Source organism: Erpetoichthys calabaricus, chromosome 15 (assembly GCF_900747795.2).
Source record: "Erpetoichthys calabaricus chromosome 15, fErpCal1.3, whole genome shotgun sequence".
NCBI lineage: Eukaryota > Metazoa > Chordata > Cladistia > Polypteriformes > Polypteridae > Erpetoichthys > Erpetoichthys calabaricus.
Window position 1 is genome coordinate 94,298,127 of NC_041408.2, and position 26,801 is coordinate 94,324,927.

The 26,801-nt window shown below is 45.9% G+C and overlaps 1 protein-coding gene across 1 annotated transcript in view; it reads right to left on the minus strand.

The window, feature by feature from the left end:
* The window catches only part of LOC114665774 (chitin synthase chs-2-like), a 35,263-nt gene extending 10,189 nt beyond the window's left edge, over positions 1 to 25,074 (minus strand). Inside the window, exons 1-7 of the mRNA XM_051919261.1 lie at positions 25,011 to 25,074; positions 11,694 to 11,829; positions 11,294 to 11,476; positions 7,492 to 8,546; positions 6,084 to 6,167; positions 1,735 to 1,884; positions 1,041 to 1,215 (exon numbers count right to left, since the gene is read on the minus strand). Coding sequence (XP_051775221.1) covers positions 1,041 to 1,215; positions 1,735 to 1,884; positions 6,084 to 6,167; positions 7,492 to 8,546; positions 11,294 to 11,476; positions 11,694 to 11,829; positions 25,011 to 25,051 — 1,824 coding nt within the window. The 5' untranslated portion in view covers positions 25,052 to 25,074. The remainder of the gene's footprint in view (positions 1 to 1,040; positions 1,216 to 1,734; positions 1,885 to 6,083; positions 6,168 to 7,491; positions 8,547 to 11,293; positions 11,477 to 11,693; positions 11,830 to 25,010) is intronic.
* Positions 25,075 to 26,801: the final 1,727 nt, after the last annotated feature.

Below are 26,801 nucleotides of genomic sequence, written 5' to 3' on the forward strand. Positions count from 1 at the left end.
TTTGAGTTATCGTGTCTACACACCGACAGACATCATTTCAAAAATCAGTACTGTACATTCCGACTCCGAGAGGTCTAATACGTCAAGATTCATCAAAATCCAGAGGTTGAATTTTCTTCACGACTCACGCATATGAGAAAAGTAAAAAAGGGATTGTGGAGTTCAGAGCAGACAGTGTGTATGGAATGGGAGACCAGTGTGGGAGGTCCGATATGGAAGCATTTCAGTTTTGTTAAATAAAGTTTTCCTGCTGTTCATCACCCTGTGGGACTGGTTGTATTTAGACGTATACAGAAGATAAGAATATGTAACAGGACCATCGACACAACCAGATGTCCGAGGAGACCTGAATCCATCATCTCTGGTGGCAGCTGCCCAGCAGACCCTCCGTCTTCACTTCTGCCTTCCCGCGCCCGCATCCCCCCGGCCATAAAGGCACCTGAGCCTGCCTGCGCTGAACTGTGTGCTGTACCCACCTGCTGGTTTATTTTTGTAACTCGTATCTTATTTACTGTATTTATTGATTCTGTTTATTTATTATTTATCTTCTGCTACTTTTATTTATTTACCGTATCTTCTATATAGACGTCTACGTGTGGAAGTGTGTGTGTGTGTGTGTGTGTGTGTGTGAGAGAGAGGTGGAGTCGGGGTGAGGGCTCCCTGCTAAGATCACAAACGGGGTGAGCACTTTGTCTTTCCTCGGAGGTTTCGTTTTAACAAAGTCGCTTCGCCGCTAACTTCACCCAGACGGAGTCCCTTTTACTTCTCCTCCCGCCGCTAATGCACAAGCGAGGCGAGCGCGTCCTCCTAGTTTAGAAAGAGACGCCCAGAGGAGTTCCTTTCACTCGCCTGACATCTCGACATTTCCGTTTTTTTTCTGACGATTTCAATCATTCCTAGGACCCCGTGTTTTTTTTTACAGCAGGGGCTCACACAGCTAGCTTACTATAAATGACCACAACAAGAATTTCACTCCACCGTCGCAGCATTCATAGCCACAGAGCTCACCGATCTGATCTACCAACACATCAGAGGCTCACCTGCGACCAGCGCTTCTTCTGCCGGATCTTGCTGGTGTCCTTAAAGTGGACGTAGAGGTCATTACCCCTGGGCAGCGAGTAGCACAGGCGACCCCCATAAGGCGTCCTCACCATCTTCTGCCGTGGCATTTCGTAGTCTTTTCTGAAGATGGAGCTCTCCTCCTCCATAAAAATTCTAAATCAAAGAGATTGGGAAAGCAGGCCAGTTACGGGACCACCACTGAGGTTTTGTCTTCTTACTAAATAAATGAATGGCTTTGACGGCCTGACAATTAAGACCAGGGACAAAGATGAGATCTAAAATTTAAAACAAATAAAAACGTTCATCCACCTGCCTTTGTCTAAGTCACTTTGTAAGGACGAGCGTCAGTCGTTTCTAAACAGGCTGCTCCCAGGTGTGGTCACTGGGGAACTCGAGTCTAAACATTCACATCAGAATCAGCTTCCATCATCACTGGAGCACACATTCACTTGTCCTCAACTGAACACGTTTTCGGCTCAGCTATAGTAATTAGAAGAAGCCTATGGCCCTCCTTCTAGCGTCCATACGTGTCACATTGCAGTCCCTCGGCTTGGACGGTAATGGCGTCACACTCAGCTGTGTTCTACCAGTGAGCCAAATAACGTGTGTGCGATTAAGAAAGCTGGGATTGTCCGGATATTTTTCCACTTTGGACGCCCCCTAGTGGCTTACCGGTACACTTCTTGAATGACCTCCACCAGGTTGACTGCGTATCTGTTCAGTTTCCGCTGCTTTCCTTCAAAGGCGTCATCAAAGACAATGTGGGCCTCGAAACTCATCTTGTTGCGCCTCGACTGTTGCTTTGGCTGATATTTGTCAAGCCTTAAGTTGGAAAAGAAGAGAGGAATTAGAGAAAAGCAGGGAGATCGTCTAAGCGGACAGGTGACAGGCCGATGTGAGTGCAGGAAGGAGAGCTTCTTAAATTTGGTGCGGTGGCGTCCTGCTGGATTAGACCTTAGGGCCCACACCTCACTGTACAAGCCTGGGTGACAGTGCAGGAGGGGAAGTAATTGGCTGAATTCTGAAATGGGACACGCCAAATGCCAGTACCATCTCCAACAATGAACAGACACTATCGTCTTGCAGAAAAGTGTTCAGAGGACATTAAGAAGGCTAACAGAGTGTCAGGTTATATAGCGCCTTAATGTGTGGAGTACAAGTCACAGGAGGGTCTGCTCAGCTTTATAACACACTGGTGAGGCCTCATCTTGAGTCCTGGGTGCAGTTTGGGTCTCCAGGCCACAAAAAGGACATAGCAACACTAGAAAAGGTCCTGAGAAGAGCGACTAGGCCAAGTCCAATGTTACAGGGGATGAGTTATGAGGAAAGATTAAAAGAGCTGAGCCTTTACCAGTTTAGGAGGAGACCTGACTGACTGAAGTGTTTAAAATGATGAAGAGAATTAGGATGGTGGATCGAGACGGTGACTTTAAAATGAGTTCATCAAGAACACGGGGACACAGTTGGAAACTTGTGAAGGGTAAATTTCGCACAAACATTAGTAAGTATTGGTCAGAAAATCGAGAGTCCACCTTATGAGAAGGATTTAGGAGTCACAGTGGACTCTAAGATATCGACTTCCTGACAGTGTTCAGAAGCCATTAAGAAGGCTAACAGAATGTCAGGTTATATAGCGCCTTGATGTGTGGAGTACAAGTCACAGGAGGTTCTGCTCAAGCTTTATGACACACTGGTGAGGCCTCATCTGGAGTCCTGGGTGTGCAGTTTTGGTCTCCAGGCTACAAAAAGGACATAACAGCACAAGAAAATGTCCTGAGAGGAGCAACCAAGCTGATTCAGGGCTACAGGGGATGAGTTATGAGGAAAGATTGATGGAGTTGAGACTTTCAACCATTTCATGTCAGTAAATGTAAAGGATTACACATAGGAAGCAGACATGTTAGGTTTGAATATTCAATGGAAGGTCTGAAAATCAAAAGTACACCTTATGAGAAGGACTTAGGAGTCGTAGTGGACTTGACAGTAAGAACTACCAGACAGTGTTCAGAGGACATTAAGAAGGCTAACAGAGTGTCAGGTTATATAGCGCCTTGATGTGTGGTGTACAAGTCACAGGAGGGTCTGCTCAGCTTTATAACACACTGGTGAGGCCTCATCTGGAGTCCTGGATGCAGTTTGGGTCTCCAGGCTACAAAAAGGAACATAGCAGCACTAGAGAAGGACCAGAGAAGAGCAATGAGGCCAAGTCCAGGACAAAGCATTATAAGCTACAAGAAGAGATTAAAGGAGATGAACATTGTCAGTTTAAGAAAGACGACATCAAGAGATGACATAATTGTGACATTTATAATTACAAAGGGAATTTGTCCAGTGGATTGAGACGGTGACTCTAAAATTAGTTCATCAAGAACACGGGGACACAGTTTGGGAACTTGTGAAGGGGAAATTTCACATAAAAATTAGGAAGTTTTTCTTTACACAAAGAACCACAGACACTTGGAATAAGTGACCAAGTAGTGTGGTGGACAGGAGGACTTTAGGGACCATCAGAACCTGAATTTAAGTGTGGATGGCTGGCAAGTTTTGTGGGGCTGAATGTGCTGTGCCACATGTTGGAAAGACCAAATACAATGTATTTTCCTACTGCAAATGGTTGTGATGCACCATCTGTTGGAATGACAAATGTAATTCATTCTATTCGTATAAGCGTTTGTGATGCACCATTAATTGAAAGACAAATGCAATGCAGTTTATTACTGCAAATGTTTGTGTTGTACCACATGTTGGAAAGACAAATACAATGTATTTTATTACTGCAAATGTTTGTGATGCACCATCTGTTGGAATGACAAATATAATTCATTCTATTCATATAAGTGTTTGTGATGCACCATCTATTGGAAAGACAAATGCAATGCAGTTTACTACTGCAAATGTTTGTGTTGTGCCACATGTTGGAAAGACAAATACAATGTATTTTCTATCCATTTTCCAACCTGCTGAATCCGAACACAGGGTCACGGGGGTCTGCTGGAGCCAATCCCAGCCAACACAGGGCACAAGGCAGGAACCAATCCTGAGCAGGGTGCCAACCCACCGCAGCAATGTATTTTACTACTGCAAATGTTTGTGATGCACCATCTGTTAGAATGACAAATGTAATTCATTCTATTTGTATAAGTGTTTGTGATGCACCATCTATTGGAAAGACAAATGCAATGCAGTTTATTACTGCAAATGTTTGTGATGCACCATCTGTTAGAATGACAGATGTAATTCATTCTATTCATATAAGTGTTTGTGTTTGGAAAGACAAATGCAATGCATTTTATGACTGCAAATGTTTGTGATGTGCCATCTGTTAGAATGACAGAGGCACCGATTCACAGACTCTTACCCTTTTATTAAGGTGGATATCTGTATATACTGGCGTGTATCTATCTTCTATTGTCCTTATGTTATAAATAAATTGTATTATTTGGTTTATTGCAGGAAGAGTCTTTGGGTTATCTGTTGAAAACCCCACGTTCAAGGCACAAACAGTGAAAGTAAAAGTTTTTTTAAATGTGGACTTTTGTCAATGTATGAATTTTGCTCATAAACTGCATAGACCTTTTCAAAGTTCTGGGGGTGACACTGGGACCCCCTCACACACACCTACAAATGGGAAATCAAAAGAAAAAGTTACAATAGGAAAAATGTTTGTAATCTCCCAGAAACCCGCCACCCAATGTCATTTGTGCTGTTGTCCGCTTTACTTATTGAATTTATTACTCTGGTGTTTAGTGTGTGTTTAGTTAAGTAAGCCGCCAACTGAGGACTTTATAAGCCATCTGTTTCTCAGGCTACACCCTCTGTTACCGGTTCTTCTCCCCTGAGTCTTTTGGGTGGGTCTAGCGGTGTCTTCTGACGTGACTTGCTCGATGTGTCAGTGGGCAACTCCAAAGTGGCCCAGGGTGAATGTGGTATGAAAGTGTGTGCCATGCCAGGACTGGCATCCCACTCAGGGTTGGCTCCCACCTTGCACCCTGTGCTGCTGGGCATGGCGCTGTCTCCCTGTAACTCTGCTCTGCACAAGTGGCTCATCCTCAGCGTATCAACTGTTTAAGAAATGTCTAAAAAAAGGTCAACTACGCCAAGAGAAAGAAAGAGGAACGGTGAGTGGGACTCCATTGCCTTTCAAAGAATTCATTTTATTGTTAGATAGGAAAACGACTGAAAGGACTTTGTACCAAAAAATGTTAATTTTGCTTAATTTTCTCAGAAACACATTTGAGTAATCCAGGAGTGCGTCAAAGGGCAGTGTGCGTTAAACGTTTGTATTGTGCGGTTTGCTAATCCGTGCAAGAAATAACAAGCAACACAGAAGTGATTGCAGCAACGAACAACACGCAGCAATTTAAATGATTGCACCCCTGAACCTTATTAATGGCTACTGAACGATACAAACAAGTAAAAATGTGGTTAAACAGCTCTGCTAGTCAGGTGAACACACCTAATTACACAAAACGAAATCCCTCCACTAACGAAACGTTAAATATTTGAACAAGAAAATTCCGCTCTTTTGATGGAGATAAATGAAGAAAAATGCAGTTAAACAAACTTCCTAAGCTCACATTATTACCAACAATCTCTGTTTGAAATGGCCAGGAACACGTCCCGTCACCATCACGTCCACAAACTATAATATGTCACCTCCATCATCACAGTGGGTGTTGGCAGCCTGACACTTCTCGATTTTTTCAAATACAAACTGATTCATTACCCGAGAACGAGGCGCCCAATTCTGGTTTCACTTCCGATTCTCGAACCTTTGGACTTTATTCGAATTATCGTCACACCATCATCTTTCAAACAGGACAATGATGGACGATAGGAATCACCAGCGTGTTTAATTTAGGAATATTGTGAGGATGTATTTTGCGATTCATTCCAAAGGTGACCAAACCGAGAAGTTTTCTTGGATTCGATTATTGAGTCAAAGGAACGGGAAGCTCGATTGTGAATCCCCTGATGATGGACGCCATAAAACAGACAGAGCAGGGCTGACAGCCATTTACCTGAACAGAGAGGTCAGAATCTTCAGCATTTCATCGAAGGTCTCGTGCCACATCGTCGCACACAGGTAGATCGTGACGTGTTCCCTGCAAAGACAGACAGTGAATTATCACCAGTTGTCCTCCATTCCCTTCTCTTTCTGTTTAAAACAAACAACGCGGTTTGATCTTCTCCATTCATTCAGGTCACCCACAAGCGCACCTCAGGTTTTGCTTTTATTTTTAAAAGGATTTCACCACACATGCAGTTCTTTGTCTTCCTGCTTTCTTCTCATTTCTGTATTCTGCACGTCTGTGTACACAAATCCCGAGGTGTTCCAGTTTTCACTTACGGGTTCACTTTCTGTGGGGTCTGTGGGGTGCTTCATGTCCACCAGGTACCAAAGCCACTTAATTCAATTCAGGGTCACAGCACCAGAGGACCAATCTTGGCCACCTTGGACGTGATGCCTGCTCCTCACGCTGATTCACTCAGATTCAGAGATGCAGGTTCACTTTTCGTGAATTCTTTGGGATGTCCCATCTGCTATGCTTCACCGATGCCACATGTGAACTGGAAAGCACACAAAGTGGCACTCTGGTCCCTCGTGTTCATGCAGCTAGAGGGCGCTGCAGAGCTGCTCTGAGGGTCACAAAACCCGAATTTGAGGGACCAGTAAGAGTGAAATTATTCCTTCACAAGGCCAGCAGGGATGCATCTCTCCTGTTTTCCAGTGCCAGCCGGGCACCTCCCATTTGAGACGTATCAAGAGAAGACCCGGGACACACTGGATGGATTATATCTCCCAAGTGGTCAGGGAGCTTCTCCCAGGAGGAGCGGAGGACAGGCAGGCCTGGTCTGTCCTAACTCTCATTGGGATAAGCGAAGGGAAAGTGGAAGTTTTCTTTCCTTTGTGCCCACCTGAACATGAAGAAACAAGGAGCAACACACTGGTGAAGGGGTTAACAAAACTGAGAAGAAAGTGGGTCCTGCAGCTAGAGGGCGCTGCTCACCTCTGCGCATTGACATCTGCACACTTTGAGCCCACAATTTTGAAAGCCAATTTGGGCAAACATGAGATTTCTCATGTGGGCGGCTGTGCCCCATTAAGCTCTTCTGACCCCACTTTAGGGGAATCCAGGGCTGAATTGTAAAAGAGGGCACACAACAGTCCATGGGCAGCGAGGTGCCACAGTGCCTCGTGAATTGTGAATCCCAAGTGTCAGTATGGCTTTCCCTGTCGGATATTTCACTCTTCCACTCACATCTCAAAGACATCTTTGAACCTTGGAATCACCCATCAGGCTAAAGTGCACATGAAGGTCCAGGCATCTCCTAAATGTGCAGCTGGCACCCCCTTGGCATGAGACGGCTATGTGCTCGTGTGACATCGACACAATGGCCCCCTCAATCCAAAGCTCAGTGCCATACCTGCTTTCACTGGTAGACAAGGTCTCCTCTGGTTGTGTCTGGCAAAGCCGCACGTTCAGCAGCATGGACTGGTCGATGAACGCCGCCTCGTACAGACGTCTCACAAACAGCTTTGACGTCCTCTCGATCCTCTGGAACTTGGTAAGCCAGACGTATATGGTGGAGAGTACCAGTCCTGCCCAGAAGCTCAAAGACGACACTCCAATCAGGACCAGGGATACCCGCTGCTGGTCTGCCATGCCCGTTTTATTGCATAGATTGTTACTGATGTCCCTGAAGAGCTCGCCCGCTTGCTTCACGCCGTGCCCGATGTAAGACGATGACTGCTGGCAGTACAGGCTGAGGGAGCAGTTGGAGCAGTCGATGTCCTGCTGGAAGTGATTGTAGCGGTCGCTGAAGACAATGATGAAGAAGGCCAAGACTGCAGGGCTCATGAGGACCATGGGGAAGGCAAAGCAGCGCCTGAAGACGTGCATTTTGGAGGCGATCACCGAAAACCACCGGCAGAGCGCCGAGGCGACCACCTGAATGACAAACAGGCTAAGGGTGATGTCCAGTCTGTATGGCATGGTGAAGAACAGACCGTCCTCTGTGGCGTAGGTGTAGCCGCCCACCACGGCGCCAGTGACTATGATGCGCACGCAGCTCGACAGCAGGTATGTCATGTTTCTGGACTTCTGGAGGCTTCCTTGAATGCTTTTCAGGTGTTTGCCGGGCAGAATTGTGGTGAAATTCTCCCACCAGTTCAGGGAAACCAGTAAAGTGCAGGCAATGGCGATGCCCGTGTACACCATAATGCCAGGGCTCAGGCTGTTAATGGAATGAATAAAGAAAGTGATGTAACCGACGAGTACAAGGAACACGGACAGCAGGGAGGCTATGAAAGTCCACAGCTTAAAGCCCATGGGCAGACACTGATGGGCCACTTGGAAAGCTGCGGGCAGAATGCAGATGCCGCTCAGCATCATCGTGTTGTTAAGGATGTCGAAGTGAGGCATGGCGATCACGATGAGAACCGCCGTCCCACCGGCGACAAGCACGTCGACCAGGCACACCTGAAAGGAACAGAGAAGAGCAGAGGGTCACAAAAGTGTCCTGTCACCACAGGACATCGGGTCTTATGCTTTTGTTTATCACTACTGGTCTGAACATTTGGCATCTGACAAAATTTGAATTTCCCACCCTTGTATGAGGCGACACCAATGCCAGCCATTTGAAGTCACTTTTCTTGTTCTACTTTTATAGTTATGTGTGATAGTTTACAAGGAGTAAGGCGCTATATAATGCATGAAATGTGCTGGACTCGAGCCACAACATGAGCCTGTCTGCATTTGGACTTTGTGAATGGATCGGGGTGACCAGCAAGGCGCTTTATAGAACAAAAGTGATTGGAGGGAGCAGAGGGAAGAATGATTGTCACCCGTGTCACTCATCCGGTGTCGTGCCAGCTACCAATTTAAAAAAAAGATTTTCAAAAAACTGCTGACTTTGTCACAAGTGTTCATTTGAGTCCTTCAGTAAATAGCTGCTGTCAATACCCGGAGAAGGTGAACATACCTGAGGCGCAATAAAACACACACAGAATTAAAAAGAAGAGGAGGAATGCTGATGAAGAAACCTTTCTGACTGGTATTTCTACTTTTGAAGGACTTGTATGCTCCCGCAGGCTATGCCAGCTACCTGTGATTATCGCGTTATATTATATAAGTCTTAAGCCCGTGCTTTGCGCAGAATTGTTTTTCTGTTTTAATCCTCAGAGACAAGTTCTCAAGCCATCCACCACTTTTATTTGTGCGTCTTGAGCAGTGACGTTCATGGCTGGTGACTCCTTCAGAGTCAGCTTTACAAATCTGTGAACCCCAAAGAGTCGCCGATTCACCATTCAGGTATCAGCCAGCGTGCACACTGACTACTGCTGATGTTTCAAATCTCATCAGCATTCTTTACACACACACATCGGTAAGGCGCAGATTCGGATAAGAAAGAACGGAGAGAGAGAGAGTGTATATAAAATCCAACGTCTGTCTGTCTGTCCGGATTTACATCAGGTTGTTTTCTAGAGTTTGCCTGAACATTCCAGTTGATCTTGCGACTTCTCTCATTGCGCCGAGTATCAGAGTTCGCATGCAGGAGTGAAATATTCGCGCTAATCCAAGACAGAGGCCGTGGGGATAGAGAGGCGTGACGTCGGGAGTGGAGAGCCGGGCGGCTTGTGAAAAGCAGACAGACAGTTAGATTTTATAGAGAGAGAGAAGATGAGGTGTGGCACACAAGTTGGCACTGGTGCCTTACAGCTCCAGGAAGAGGAGAGTCTGCTCGCCTTGTCGGTTTCCGTGTGGATTCTTCTCCTGGTACATTGGTTTGCCTCCAGACTGGTACTCCAGTGTGCCCTGCTATGAACTCCATGGCTCCTCCGTGGTTTTGCTTTGCCACCAGTGCTGCTGGGACAGGTTGAAGACCCCTACAATCTGGGATTAAGCAGGTTTGACAGAGCCATGTCTGCGGTTCAGCGAGTAGCTTTCCTGTTTTCCAGCTGTGGAGATCTGGGCTCAGACTTTGTGGAGTTTGTATTCACAGCTACATGGATGTTCCCTGAACAGTTTAGTTGGCTCAGTGTGGGTGCTGGGGGGTCTGCCTTATGGTGGATGGGCTCCTCTTTGTTCGCCTGAGTTTTCTCCCGCATCATCCTGGTCTCATCCAGTATTCCTCTGCAAACCTGAACTGACCAATCAGAAACCCTGGAGGTGGAGCCTAAAGGCAGAGAGAGTGGCATGGTGGTCCAGGCTTTGGAGCTCGTGGGTTCAAGTCCTGCTGCTGAGAGTGTGTGACCCTGAGCAAGTCATTTCAACAAAAACAAAAGGAGAGGAACCAACTGGGTGTGAAACGCTGAGAGTCATCCTGATGAAGGTGTCGGTCAAATATTAGAAATTATTACACAGTGGCAAATGAGCAGAGCCAAGAGTGTCTTGAGACCTTCACCTACAAACATTTAAATGGTAGGGAAATGGAAAATGTGACTTACCCTGAGGTTGTGGGCACTACTGAATGGCACCAAATTCATTAAATTGAGTTTATTTTATAAAAAATAATAATAATAAATAACAGCATGATGGCTGTTGAGGACGTTCAGTGCAAATGCAAAGCCTTTGGAATACAAAATCCTCACCTTACACTTAATTAAGTTCATTGTCCTGCCTGCAGTGGGCACCTTCTGCCCATCATTGTGCCCACTCATGGACACATCAGCGGCTAGACTGTGGCGGGGGGGCATCATAAGCCAGGCCACCCTCCTACCTAACAGAAGCCAGGCCCCCTAAACAGTTCAATGGGGACCCCCAACTATGAACAATCACATATAAGGGTGTAGACCTGAGAATGTGCTGTAAAATTCAAAGGGGGACACGCAAACCCACAACCCCCCGACCGGACATTTGGGTAATCATCAACAAATCGAGGTGCACTGATCTCCAATGGGCACCAGGAACTCACCCAACGCCCACCAAAAGCTTCATGGCATATAAAACATACAACTTGAAATGCCCTCTCTTGATCTAAATATGAAGCAACGTCAGGTCCTGTGCCATTTATGTGACGGCGGAGAGCTGGCCTAAGATGGTGGGTGGGTGAAGGGTCTAGAGACTTATGGGAGTGAGACGTGTAAGACGTGAGGACATCACAATCCCAGCCGGTCCATGCAACGCAGTCTTTGAAATGCTCACTGAGTTTGTCCACATGACTGCTTAGGGCAGGGACATGTTACCGTGATGACGTCTGTTTGTAACCGATTAAGTGCGCTACTCACGAAAGCGATGGCCGGCCTGGAGGGCATCTCCGAGGTTTTGAAGATGGCTTTCCACAGACTCTTCACAAATGTCAGGACGTTGGGGACGACCAGCATGCAGCCGAGGATGAGCCTGCAGAAGGGCTTGTTGAGCACCGTGCTGGAGTCGCTGCCGGTCACTGTGATCATGAGCAGGAGCGAAGCCTGCAAGACAAAAGGGACACCGTGACTAGTGAGATGGCCCGCCTCGGAGGAGTAGAGCGTCTTTTGTAAATGACGAGAGAGATCTGTGACAACAACTAAAACAGAAGAATGTAAGAAAAGCTCTGTTCTGACACACACTCGCACATACATGTGAATACACGATCACATGATCAGAGCAGTGCCCCCCCCCCATCCCACACACACCTTCTTGTCTTACCTTACTGAAGAAACCGAAGGCGAAAACCAGCAGCCCGACCACCGTGGACACCAAATAGTTCAAGGAACGGAGGAACTTTGTGGGTTTCTCTTCTTCGTCGATGACTGGCTTAAGGAGGAAAGGGTCCCACTTTTTTCTACATTATAAGAAATTCATTCAAATGTTAACAATATATAACTAACTGTCCCGTGTGGCTGCGCCCACGTAAAAGTGAAACAGGACAAACTTTAAAAATCAATAAAAACAAGAAATGTAATTCTGGCCAAACAGAAGGCAGGTATGCGCCAACATCAAACGTGGGAACTATATATCTGATGGTGTTCAGCTCTGACGGGAGAGCGTCCCCCGCGTGGGGAGAAGACCACATGGCGGTGATATCTCTGCCAATCAGCAGCTGCCCTCTAAAACGAAGGAGCTGTGATCTCTCTCTCTCAAAAACGTCAAATGTTACTCCTTAACAATCTCTAGATGATCACGTCAGCTGAGCAAACAAACGGGTATCGCTAGCTAAGAGGAGGCAACACGTGGCGAGAGGGCGGGCGACTCGAATGGAGGCCGGCAGTGAGTGAGGAGGCTCCACCCACTTCCCCTCCCCTCGTCCCACAGCCTCTCTCTCAGATAAATTGCTGCCGCATGCAAACTCTGATACTAAGCTCAATGAGCGAAGTCACAAAATCAACCGGAATGTTCAAGCAAATTCTAAATCCGTTAAGTAATCCATCCATCCATTTTCCAACCCACTGAATCCGAACACAGGGTCACAGGGGTCTGCTGGAGCCAATCCCAGCCAACACAGGGCACAAGGCAGGAATCAATCCCGGACAGGGTGCCAACCCACCGCAGGACAAATCCGTTAATTTTATAATCCGTTATATTTTTTTCTCCAGCCTTCTGGAGTTTTTTTTTGTTTTTTCTGTCCACCCTGGCCATCGGACCTTACTCCTTTCTATGTTAACTAATGTTGTCTTATTTTAATTTCTTATTTTGTCTTTTATTTTTCTTCTCTTCATTATGTAAAGCACTTTGAGCTACTTTTTGTATGAAAGTGTGCTATATAAATAAATGTTGTTGTTGTTGTTAAGTAATTCTCTCGTGAAAAGCGGACAGACAGACAGACGACATGGGTTTTATATATTTATGTGTAGATATAGCCATACAACTGGGCCAAAGGTTCATCTTGGCATTCATGGTCATGTTACAGATCTCAATAAATAAAAGATCTTTCTGGAACATTCATGTGGATGCTTCTTATGGGAACCAAAAAGGGGCGTCGCCCTGAAGACGAAACTTTGGCCTTCGTTTTCAGGAGTGCAGCTGCAACAACAACGCGGGCGGAAACTTCGTAAGAAAGATCTCCACAGACACGGAGAATAAATGAGCAAGTAGTGTGGTGGGCAGCAGGACTTTAGTGGCCTCCAAATCTCGACTTGATGTTATTTTGGGCAATCGAGGTGAATAGGATGGATGAATGGCCCGCTCTCGTCAAACTCGTTCTAATGTTCAAATTCTGTAAGGCAGCAAACAAACCTTACAGTGGTAGGCCAGAAAAGCAGTTTTACTATGACAACAGTACTCTGGGCAAGGACAGTGCAGTAACGGTCACATTACACCAGCGTTTCTCAACCTTTAAGTATTTGCGACCCAAGTTTTCATAACAGTTTTAACGGCGCCCTAACGTTTTTTTGAAACCCTAATAAAATTTATTCCTATATTTTTTTGCTGCCGATACACCGCTACAAGTTTAAAATTTCCCTAGCAAAATTACGCCACATATGGCAGCATTTGCACCCCACAGTTTGAGAACCGCTGCATTACATAATGTCTAATACGAGGTGCGACCCAAAAAAAACGTCTGGAGGTGGACTGGACGTGAATCATAGAACTCCATCCCCTCCTCTCAAACCGCCGACTGGCTCGGTATATTCCTGTGAAGAGCCCAGCCAGTATTTGCACAACAATCGCTATACAAGTTGACGCGATAACGTTGGGTGAATAAACCGAAGAGCGAGACAAGACAAGACAACGCTCCTGCGTACAATGCTTTTTCTGTAAAGCAGCTTTTGACTGACAAAAATGTTCCTGTCCTCGATCGTCCTCCCTATTCGCCCAGTTTAGTGCCCTGTGATTTTTACTTGTTCCCGAAAATCAAAAGTGACCAGAAGGGAAGACATTTTTCTTCAGTGGATGAAGTGAAGACAGAAACAGCGAGCCTGTTCAAGCACCTCAAGCAAGAAGACTTCCAGCTCTGTTTCTGTCAATGGAAGATACGTATGGAGCGGAGTGGAGATCTGGGGGGGGAGTACAGAGAAGGTGACGACGTTTAGAAGGCTGGAATTCATCAAGAAATCATTTTTTTTTACTAATCCGGTTATTTTTGTGTCTCACCTCGTATGTTGTGGAAGAAACTGAGAGAGAGTGATAAAGGCTTAGGGGGGATTCCTACACTCACAAAAATAGAGGAATCACAAAGGACTGAGCCAATAACAAGGCCTGATCTAGAGAGTGGCATTTTATTGGTGCAGGACAGGAAGGGGGGGGGATCTCAGAGGGACATGAGGTCTGCGGGAGGGCGTGATGTAGCAGCGAAAGTGGGCGGAGTCTTAGCTGGGCTTTCCTTCTGGTGGTGGGCTGTGGATCTGTGTGGATTGTCCTCACAGGTGGCATTGCAGTGATATCACTGCTGTTTTGCAGTTAGGAGATTGTGGGTTCGCTTCCCAGGTCCTCCCTGTGTGGATAGCACTTTGAGTAGTGAGAAAAGCGCTATATAAATGTAATGAATTATTAAAGAATTATTAGTAGTGTTCATCAGGCCTTGACTCTGCGTCTCACCCTCAGACTGCCTCCCATGCGCATGTGTGTGACAGTGTTTATATGCGAATATATTTATTGATTAAAATATAGTGCAGTAGAATGGACAAAGAATCAAAATGTTCTACCAACGCTTGAAGTTTAATAATTAAAACATAATAATAATAATACATGTACAAATAAAAAAAAAATATTCCTTAGTGGTCTACACCAGCGACCCTTTAAAGATTTCAGGCCAAAAATGGCAGACCACCTACAAGCATAAATCTGGCATGACAATCACCACATTTACTTGACTCATTGGGGTCTCCACTGTTTAGGCAGCAAAATTTGGGGGTTTAGCATTTTTTTAAAAATTACAAACTCTGACTCAATACGACCGTCTGATTCTGACGTTTGGCCTTGACGTCGGACGGCCTGCACAATCCAACAATCTCGCGAACAACAGCAATTATAATAATATTAATACTGAAAATATGGCATAGAAGGCATAGACATGGGGATATAAAATGAAATGATGAAGAGGACCACCGCTCTTGAATGTGTTGCTAAAGGCCGATATTCAGACTTCAATTTACACTTATGTTGAAACGTAGCAAATGTCGCCCTTGTTGTTCACCGCCATCGACGAGATTCACTCTCCGCCTGCTAAAGACAGATTGAGGAGATCATTTCTCCCCCAAACTATGCGACTCTTTAATTCCATTCGGGGGGGTAAACGTTAATATTTAACATTATACATAGTTATTGTCTGTTTTTCACCTGCATTATTATCATTCTTTAATTTAATATTATTTATTGTATCAGTATGCTGCTGCTGAAGAATGTGAATTTCCCATTGGGATTAATAAAGTATCTATCTATCTATCTATCTATCTATCTATCTATCTATCTATCTATCTATCTATCTATCTATCTATCTAAAGTGATTCTCTTGCTGTAAAAAGCTCTCCGAGGTCGTGCATTGATTGGATAGTTTGATTGCATTATTTGCATGCATGAGGATGCAGTAAATAGGAATTGTGGGTAAAAATTGCTATGTAAAGATAATCGATACCAAGACCATCTTAACAGCATTAAAGGCCCCCTGGGCAAAGCCGTGCACTGAGGCCCCCATACCTACACAAGAATAAAAATGTAAATTATTGATAAAATTAAACAGACTGTATATTTATTTTATTGGCACTTCCAACAAAATCAGAATTTAAACATTAAAAAAACAACATGCTGTACAGAAAAGATGAATCAACACAAACATTTGAACAATACAACGTGAGCCTTGAAAAACGAAAATCTCAACATATAAATGAGACTCAAGTGGTAAACCATACAGACTGGGGCCTGGCCGGGACGCCCAGAGTGTGGAAGGTCTGAGGGAGAGAGTATGTTTGGGACAGTTTCTCACAGGGGCCGACAGAGGGCAGCCCCCTTGGTTTCCAGCATAGGAGCTCAACCCTGTTGGTACCCGTGGCCACCACCAGGGGGCGCACAGACCTTTTCAGGGCTTGGAAGTGTGGCTGACAGAAAGTCGTCCATCCGCGTGCCCTATAAAAAGGAGCCAGAGTCGGGAGGAAGAGGACAAAGAGTAAGGAGGACTGGCGGCAAGATGGGACTTTGTATTGTGATTGTCAATTGGTCAGTCAGTCATCGTCCAACCTGCTATATCCTAAACACAGGGTCATGAGGGTCTGCTGGAGCCAATCCCAGCCAGCACAGGGCGCAAACCCCACCGCAGAGCACACACACACACACCAAGCACACACACGGGACAATTTAGGATCGTCAATACACATAACCTGCATATCTTTGGACTGTGGGAGAAAACCCACGCAGACATGGGGAGAACGTGCAAACTCCATGCAGGGAGGCAGCAGTGCTACCACTGCCATGAAAAGTGCTTCATTAAAAAATAAGGATGGAGTGCTTTGTTTATGGTCATCAAGAAACACGGTTGACAAAATACAGGTGACATTGGTGTTCAAACTGAAAGGCACTATATAAAATACAATGGTACTGCCTGAGGCTTTGACCGAGTTGACCACAAGAAGAGTCTTTGGAGACGCTCGCTGTGAATTCGGACTGGCGGTCCCTCCATTCATTTCCTGATCCACGTGTCTGGTTGGTGGGTAGCACCCGATGGAAGATGGGAACCACCCACTGACAGGATGCCAATCTATTAAATGTCCCTCATGCACTCTGCCCGTTTGCAGTGTTCAGATCAGTTAACTTCACATTTTTGGGAAACGTGAATACTGACTGAATGGTCCACCATATTAAAAGATAAAAAGACTTTGAGTCGGGTCGAGTAAACGTGAAGGGGCACCAAGTCATAATTCAGCAGGGTTAACGCTGGATGTGTGTTTGCCCGTCTCTGACAGAGTTTGCACAGATTCACTGTGCCGCCCGTATTGCGATTGTGCACTTTAAAAACTGTAAATAAACCGGGTGTTGTGTTGAGCCTGTGCCCTGCTTGTGTGTGCCCGAGTTAGGGTGGCTCACAAGACGGAGATGGCACAGTATGAAATGACTATGAAGTATCGATTATTAATCAAGTGTTCAACACAAACATTTGCTGAATTTCTTTGCAGAGAATTGAGTTGAAGTGACGTTAACACGTACGCCTTTACGTTCTGGAGGGCATCAGATCTGTACACATACAGGTGACCATGAGGTCACAGAGGTGACCGTGACACCAAATTAGAGGCGAATGTTCACTTGTAACACAATAACAAATACTTATAGTAAGATGAGTATTGATTTATTGACCGCAAATTCAGCGGGTTGGAAAATGGATGGATGGAAGTCACAAGGCCCCCGAGGTAACTGCCCAGCGTGCCCATGCGTTAAGATGGCCCTCTGCTCATTACACGTCACTTTGATTTGGTGACATTACGCCTGTCAATTTGTTTGATTCACTCCAATGACATGTACGTGTTACAGAGCTGTCTCAGTAAAATGATTACGTAGATTGTCAGGTAGCCATTGGACTGAAGGTTTAAATAGCTACCTACAGAGCTCGATGCCAAACACTACGAGGGAGACGAGTTCTTTAAGGACATTTTCTCCTTCTCCTCCCCTTGGAGCTGCAATTCCCAATCGGGGGGTAAATTTGCTCAACGGTCACAGAGATCTCGATTAGACCCCCGAGACGACATGAGACTCGCTCTTTCAACAGCTGCCCCAAGAGTTTCCAAAACTGCAGGTGAAACGCCAGAACGTGCATCTCAGGGATGGAGTTGCTCTCCTCGCCTCCGCTCATCGTTAGGCGTCTCTAACCGAGTGGCACAGCATCATCGTGTGCCATTATCATTGCTATTTGAGCGTACAGTCAAAGTGTCAAAAACCAGATCTTAAAGTTGCCCCTTTGTCGATCGCTTTATTGTGGTAAACGTTGTCACACACGTGTGCTTAGGAGACAGTCGGTAGGCTCAAAGGTGAGTGAAACATCGCGAGTCGAAGGCTTGACATGCGGTTGCGGTGCCTCTCTGTCTTTCTCAACGTCAGACAAACAAGAAGAAAAATAAATCGACGTCTAAAGATGGCCGCCGAAAACGTCGCATCCGTATCTTCTACATTGGGGCTCCTCCTGATGACATCGTTACCCATGCCACATCACTTCCGGTCCGTCCCGCAGCTTCGATGTCACATCTCCTGGCGACTCACTGGCCGTTTCCATTTTGTTTTTCATTGTAAATAAACGCCATGTTTATGTGTAACGATCGTCAAATGCTTACAGTTCTTGATCAAGTTACAACGTCTTCGTCTTTTTCTCTGTCCTTTGGACAGTAGGGTTACGGGGATGGTCCCCAAAACTTTTATGCTTGTGAGAGACTCTTATTACTAAAGAAAACAGAAGTGGGGGGTAAATTTACTTTGGAAAAGATACCACGGGGGCTAAACAGGGCAAAAGATAAGGGGCTGGGAAGGGGCAGCCGTGGACAAATGGGTGGGTCCCCTTAGAGCTCAATGACAAAGTGCTTCATGCCCTTCTGAAAAGTGATGACATGAAAAAGAAACTGTCCCCTGTGTACCTGCTGGCCTCTTCCATGTCATCGAGTCAAGCCACGCAAGTGTGACAACGGATCAAGTAGGGCGTATTCAACAAAGGTCTTCTCAAACGGCCTGCACAACCCCTAGAAGAGATTCCTCCAGAACGGGAATGGAGTGATTTTTCAAACTTTCCGTCTCCTTGAATTCGTGTCACCCACGTCTCCAGTCGTGCAATCGATTTAAGTGGAGACAAGTCGTCACTCTGCTGTTTGGTGTCACCGTGTGTCCCAGGGCAGAGAAACTGAAGGAGTGAATCGTCTGAGGAGATCAGAAAGAAAACGACGGACCAGCAAAAGGCCAGAAGACCACCTGTAAGCAGCTTGATGGTCCGGTGACACCAGTTGCAAAGTATAATGAAGACGTCTGGGGTCCAAGGGGTGGTAGCCCGCCTGCCTGGACGAGGCCGCAAGAGGAAACTCAACCCCCAGAATGGGCAGAAGGACAGTGAGAATGGTGGGCTGAAAGCCGAGGACAACGTCCAACGAGAGACAAGCTGGACTCCAAGGTCAACGGCCACTCATGTCTGATTTTTTGTTTTCAAGTTCAAAGACTTGTCATTGTCAATTATTTTGGTTACAACTCCAGAGGGGCATTTAAAATAGATAACGATACAATAACTAAATATAAAATTAGAGCTAAAAACACAAGAATCATACAAAACACAAGCAAGATGCCACATACAGTGTGTGAACCACCAGGGGGCACTCAACACAGCAGACACACACGTTTATCACAGGGGGGCTTCTCCTTTGCTCCCCACTCAGCACACACTCCTCTCTTCTCGTTTCTTCCTCCTCTGCTCCTCTCTGCATCTCCTGACTCCGCCCCCCCCGACTGGAGTGAGGTGGCTCCTTCTACTGAGCACCAGGAAGGGGCCCAGGAGTCCCGTGATCTCCTTCTGGGTGTGGCGCCAGTCCTGCTGAGGAGCCCCCTGATGGTGGGGGCCACGACCCCCAGCAGGGTTGAGTTTCAATGCTCCAAACCCGTGGCACCATAGCAAACCAGGGGGGCTGCCCTCTGTTGGCATTGCCCGGTGCCAGAAGGCGGGTAGGAGTCCATCACAGGACAGACATTATTACATAAATGTAGAGCAGCACAGATGATTATGTCACATACAATATTAGTAAACAGTATGTCACGCGTCACCAGCACAGCTTCTTGTACACGACCTCACAATGAGGAGATCTCAGAACTCAACAAGCTTATAGCAGCTGGGAGAAAAGTCTGTTAACCCCGACAGTGGTGGGCTCAGAGGAAGAAGACCCAGGAGGGCTCCACATACAAAAGCCAGGCTGGAGTTTGCTGAAAGGCCTATTGATAAGCCACACTGCTTCTGGGGGGGAATGTCCTTTGGACAGATGAGACCAAAACTGGAGCCTTTGGGCAGGTCACATCAGCTCCACGTCCACAAACGAAAAGAAAACGAAGCTTTCAAAGAAATGAACAGCAGACCTACTGTGAAACACGGAGGAGGCTCGGGGGGTTTGGGCTTTGAGTCTGTGCAGGGAACAAGGAAATCTCAAGACGATGAAGACATTCTGGAGCCAAACATACTGCTCAGTGTCAGAAAGGTCCGTCTCAGTCACAGGATTAAAGAGACAAAACACACAGCGAAAAGCAGCCGAGAATGGCCAAGTATATTCAGATTCTCTGTGCCCTGATTTGAAACCCACCAAACATCGATGGAAAGAACTGAAACGTGCCATCTGGAGAAGACCCCCCTTCAAACCAGTCTGCTCAGGACGAGTGGACCAGATGACCTGTGGACGGCTGACAGAAGTCTCATGTAGGGCTCCAGGAGTGGCTGGTGTGTGCAGGGACAGCAAACTAAAGGCTAAGTGATCTTCTTCTTAGTGATGGGCAAAAATGGATTTAGTGAGGGAATTAGAAATCAACTTGATCCATTGACAGAGGTAAAGAATTTAGGGGTCACTATGGACTCGGACCTGAATTTTAAATCGCATATTAATCAGATCGGACGGCACGGTGGCGCAGTGGGTAGGAGACCTGGGTTCGCTTCCCGGGTCCTCCCTGCGTGGGTTTCTTCTGGGTACTCCAGTTTCCTCCCACAGTCCATAGACATGCGGGTTAGGTGTATTGGCGATTCTAAATTATCCCTGGTGTGTGTGTGCCCTGCAGTGGGCTGGTGCCCTGCCTGGGGTTTGTTTCCTGCCCTGTGTTGGTTGGGATTGGCTCCAGCAGACTCCCGTGACCCGGTTGGATAATGGATGGATGGATATTAATCAGATCACGAGGACAGCATTTTTCACTTAAGAAACATAACAAAAATTAGACCCCTTTATAAGTTTACAAGATGCTGAAAAATGAGTTGACGCTTTTGCTTTCAGTCAACTAGATTACTGTAATGCAGTCCTCTCAGGACCACCCAAGACAGACATCAATCAGTTACCACGAGTGCAGAATGGAGCTGCCAGAATCTGAACTAGGAGAAGAAAATCCGAGCACATCACCCCAGTCTGAGATGGGACGTTCTTAGGCATACGCAAAATACGCAGCCGCATAGGGCCCCGAAACTGTGACGGGGGGCCCCCAGCCCAGCCCCAACTTACAATTTTTTTTTGTTGTCAGGCTGTGGGCCTGGGTCCCCTGTTATGCCCCTGGCACTGCAGCCGTCTGTGCCAATCCCAGGAAATTCAGTTCAGTGCGTCTCTTAGTCTTATTAACTTATTATCCAAATTTCAATCTTCACCTAAATCCCTAATAATATTGTCACGCCGTCGTAACTTTGACAAATGCACGATAGCAAACGTTCATTTTCATTCACGTTCATGATTCATTCAGAGAGATCCCCATAAAATCATGAAATATCTCTATATTAGCGGCCTTTACCAGATCCAGAACAAAAAATCAATATTTTACCACTCTGCATACACACAAGTGTACATGTAGGCCTACTGGTCATCTAAGGCCTTTCTTATTAGAACACCTTCCTGAACTCAAGGGGGCTCTGCCCCCCCAGACCGCCCCCCCATCCAGGGCCTGCACATTTCTGAACCGCGTAGGACCCCCAAACTGCTAAGAACGACCCTGGTCTGAGCGTCACTACACTGGTTACCAGTGCCATTCAGAATTGACTTTCATATCCTGCTGATGGTCTACAAAGCCTTCAATCATCTGCTCCACCCTCTATTTTAGAACTTCTCTCATCTTACACCCCAACTCGTAATCTTAGATCTCCAAATGAGGGTCTGCTTAGAATTCCAAGAGCTAAACGTAACAGAAGTGGTGAGGTGGGCGCCCTTCTGCTGTTCTGGAATACGAGTTTACTGATAGAAACTCGCCAGGCTGATATGGTGGAGCACTTTAAACAAACGGCTAAGAACCCCATTATGTTAACATGACTTTCTCAAAGCGTCATTTTAGTGTAACCCTGATATTCTGAATATGCATTGAGTTATCACTTTTATCATATCTCCATAATCCGTACTAAGCCCTACTTTCTGTGCCGTTCTTTTTCGGATTTTCTGTGGTGGCCATCTGTGCCCCCACCACCTGATCCCAGTACCCCAGAGATCCACATGCCCATCATCATCATCATCAAATTCTTCCACGTGAAGCCTGGAGTTGCCATGAGGACTGATTGAGATCATTGATGTTAGGCTGGCTGGGTGGTCTCGTGGCCTCAGAACCCCTGCAGATTTTTTTTTTTCTAGCCCTATTTTTGTTTTTTCGTTTTTGTCCTCCCGGCCATCGGACCTCACTTTATTTATTCTTCGTTACTTAGAGAGAGGGGTTAGCAGCAGGCACTGATGGAGCGCATTGACGCACCCGCCTGGTGACAAACCAACTAGCATTGGCTAATCTTATTTTTATAGTTTGCTTTTTTCTTCATCTTGTAAAGCACTTTGAGTTACATCATCTGTATGAAAATGTGCTCTAGAAGTAAATGGTGTTGTTGCTGCTGTAAGGGGCTTTTCTGTGTTGTCTGTGCCGTTTTCATTTGTGTTATCGTTTGAAATATTCTGTTGACTCAAATCTCTAAAGCAAAGCAAAGATTTTTGTGAAATACGGAATAAGCAATGATGGGTGCCAATGACTTTGGTCAGTTTCAAGTTATTTCACAGTCAATTCTGTGCTCTTCTTTTGTCTTCTTCTATTGTCCACGTCTGTAGACACACACACACACACACACAGCTCAACTCCTATAATTGTATTTTCCTGAGACTGTTTTTTAAACAGACGTTGCAAGTAATCATCCGCCCCCCTCGACATTCCCAAACTGTAAATTCATTGTTTTGTACCCTGACCCTCCACACTTTGCATCCCCCCGTCGTGTTGTAGCAAAGCTACATAACTGGTTAGTCGGATTGGCCTTCTGGACTGTCCGGCACTTTGTAATGTGGCCCTTCAGGCACTTTTGAGGACGACCTTTCTACCAGTGCTGGGAGGATCCAAACCCCCCGGTAAATATTCCAGCTGTCTGTTGCCGGTGTCGTGTTTCCATAAGAACCATCCATCTTCCAACCCGCTGAATCCGAACACAGGGTCACAGAGGTCTGCTGGAGCCAATCCCAGCCAACACAGGGCACAAGGCAGGAACCAATCCCGGGCAGGGTGCCAACCCACTGCAGTTCCATAAGAACCGGGAGGGGAAAAGATGTTTCGGCGGGACCCTTTTTCTTTTTAAGGGTAACGACAGATCAAAGAACAAAAGGAAGGAAAAGGCGGAAGGCAGAGAGGCGACTATCTACACTTTAAGAAACATCAGGATCTGACTTCACCCCGGGACGTCTGCTATTTGTGGGTGGCCACCCTGAAGAAATAATCAGTGTAACGAATCCCCGAGAAGAGGCCGGGGTCTGCTGCTCTCCGGGTGCTCCCGTTTGGCGAGTCGGACTCGTGAGTGCGTTTCTTCGTGATAGCCAGCGGAGAAGCCATTTTCGCCAGAGGACTGTTGTGTTCCCTCGTGTCTTATGGTAGGAACTGAACTGCAGGTTTCTTCTACGCATGTATGGACTATGTTAAAACTTTCTTTCTGCTTTCTCTGAGAACAGTTTTTTATTTTTCTTTATTGTCTGTGTCGAACTGGGGGATAGGATTTGGCCGCAGGGGAGGTCGTCTGGGGAAGTGGGATCACAAATGAGCACTCAGGCACCGGGCAAGGAAATGTAATCAGTAGTTTTCAATATATTTATCAGTCCCACTTTTTTCTGATTTTGATTTTTTTTTGCCAGTTATTTAAGGGCGTGCACAGGGGACAAGAGGGGCCGAGGACCGAATATGATAATGCTACTTTATCTTTCAAATATTGAACACTCCCCTCTCGGGTGGTGAAGTGTAGGAATCGCGTTCCCGTACAGGGCGATTGCTACACTATCTCCAGGTTTCTTTGTACAGTTAGGCGCCATTTACAGCTTCACCAAGGGCAGCAAAAAAATGTCACAGCCGGCTTTGACTTCATCGTTTATTTGTAGAGAGAGAAAAAAGTGAAATCCTACGGACCTCCCGAATACCATTCCTCCATAATAAACGCCCCGGGACGCTATTGTGAATTTCCTCTTGGGATTAACAAAGTATCTATCTATCTATCTATCTATCTATCTATCTATCTATCTATCTATCTATCTATCTATCTATCATATAGTGCCTTTCACATCTATCTATCTATTATATAGTGCCTTTCATCCATCTATCTATCTATCTATCTATCTATCTATCTATCTATCTATCTATCTATCTATCAATCATATAGTGCCTTTCACATCTATCTATCTATTATATAGCGCCTTTAATCTATCTATCTATCTATCATATAGTGCTTTTCATATCTATCTATCTATCATATAGTGCCTTTCACATCTATCTATCTATTATATAGTGCCTTTCATCCATCTATCTATCTATCTATCAATCATATAGTGCCTTTCACATCTATCTATCTATTATATAGCGCCTTTAATCTATCTATCTATCTATCATATAGTGCTTTTCACATCTATCTATCTATCTATCTGTCTATCTATCTATCTATCAACAATCCCATCAGCCTGCCTGAACTGATGAAGCGCAAGGAGCAGCGGATTTTAAGGACTCGTGAAGTAAATTGAAAGGAGAGGTCGGCGCGTAGACGGAGGAGGACACGGCGGAGTGTGAGGAAAGGTGAAGGTCCGCTGCCATTGCAGCAAATAATCAGACGTGGAGTGGGACGGAGGGAAAGAGAAATAAAGGCTGGATGGAGCGATCTGGGGTGATCGTTTTGGAGACAATCCTCTCGGCACGAACACCATGGAAGTTCACCAGAAGGGGTGTGAATGTTATAAGGAAAGAAATTCATTAACAAGCACCTGACGGACTGACGCATCTCAGATTCTTAATGGTCAGTTTGCGGCCTCCCACTGCGCTCTACTGGAACCTTTGGAGTATTTTCTTTTCATCGTGTGACTGTATCTCATTTTCAAATTCCCTGCTCTGTCCCCAACGCCTCATTTCTTGTCATACCTGAGCTCCTCCATGTCATTTTCGTCTTCAGGCTTTTCCATCTCGTGCCTCTCCCGGCGACTTTCTTTTCTTTTTATTTTTTTTGGTGGTGTCCCTTGAATTTCTTCGGACTTTTTCTTCCATCTCCAGGTACTCGGCTGTTCTCATTTGCAAGGCCCCGCCCTCCTATTTTAGTGCCTGGCCATTCCGTGTCTTTGAATCCGAGGAGGCGTGGCTCCCTCACCAGCAGCAGATTGTGATTGGCCTTCTGCTTCGCTTCGGTTTTTTTAATGCTAAGCAGCTCGACTCGCCTCTGCTGTCCTGTAAGCGAAGGTCGGACAGAAGTCTGCGCACGTTCAGCTGTCCACCTTTCCATTTTCTAACCCACTTATCCAGTTACAGGGTGGTGACAGCACTGGTTGTCACCACTGGCCAGGGCGTCAGTCTATCGCGGGCGGGACAATCGCACACAACTGGGCCAGTTCGGGGTTGCAGATTTAACGCGTTTGTATTTGGAATGTTGGAGAAAAACGTGCACACAAACACAGGGAGAACATCCATGAAACAGTAGGACAGGATTTGAATCCAGGGGTCTGGAGACCCTATGGGAAAGGCGCTATATACATAAAAATTATTATTGCTACTATTATTATTTATTTATTATTATTATTATTACCTACTCCATCTTACATTATGGACCACCGGTGTTGAATTCATTATTAGAGTGCTAAGATAAACCTTCGGAGTGTAATATGTGGGACGGGTGGACAGGACATGCACTTCAGGTGTTGTCACTTTTGATTTTGCTGTGAGGTGCGCACAGGAACTGCTGGCTTTCTGGTGTCATCTACTCATTCCTACATGTCACCGTTTGGCATCGATCAGGCGAGCTCTCCCATTGCTCTACTTCTTCTATTGGCTCTGCAGTTCAAGTCTCTTTTATTTTGCTTAAGTATCCTTCCACTTGTGAGCTCAGTGTGCGCTACAATTATTAAATATGTGATTCAAAAAAGAAAAGTAATCTAAACAAACTGCCAAGTGGGAGCAGGAACATCGTCTTAGGTCAATGCTGTCCATGACTTGGTCACTCAGTGTTTTATATAGTGCCTTTCAATCGCTCCATTTGACTTTTTTAAACAATGCTTTACAATGAACTCTCTTAATAATGATCGAGTGCTGCTTTTATATTCATCTTTCAGCAAGTCCGATATGATTGTAAGCAGAGCACTTTATGGTGAGCACTACCAGTCCCTCAGCCTTTACTTCATAAAGCGCCTTTTCGTTTGTCCTTTTATTCTGTGCAGCACCTCAGACATCAAAGATGACTCACATCACTCAATAGGATGACAAAAAAAAGACACCTCCCCCACATTAGACCCCCCCCCCCAAGAAAGTGGCACACTGGTCACACTGCTGCATCACAAGCCCCCTGTGTGAAGTAGGCACGTTCTCCCCGTTACGTCTCACAGTCCAGAGACATGTTGGTTATGTGGACTGGCGATGCCTGATTGACCCCTGAGGTGTGTGTGAGTGTGAGTGTGTTCACCCTGTGATCATTCCTGCCTTGTGCCTGATGCTTGCTGGCACAGGCTCTAGCTTCCTTGTGACCCTCCTCTGGATGACAGAGTTTGGTAGATGGATGGATGGAAGGAAGGAAGGCAGTACCACGCTACCTGATGCCCTGTATTTGCCAGTGTGAAGTGTGTAAAGGCCTCAAAAATTGAGTGGTTTGCTACTGGAGAGGTGGGCAAGCCCCCCATATACCACCAGTGGTAAACCCACGTGTATAAGCAGGTTTTGGTTTTGATGTCT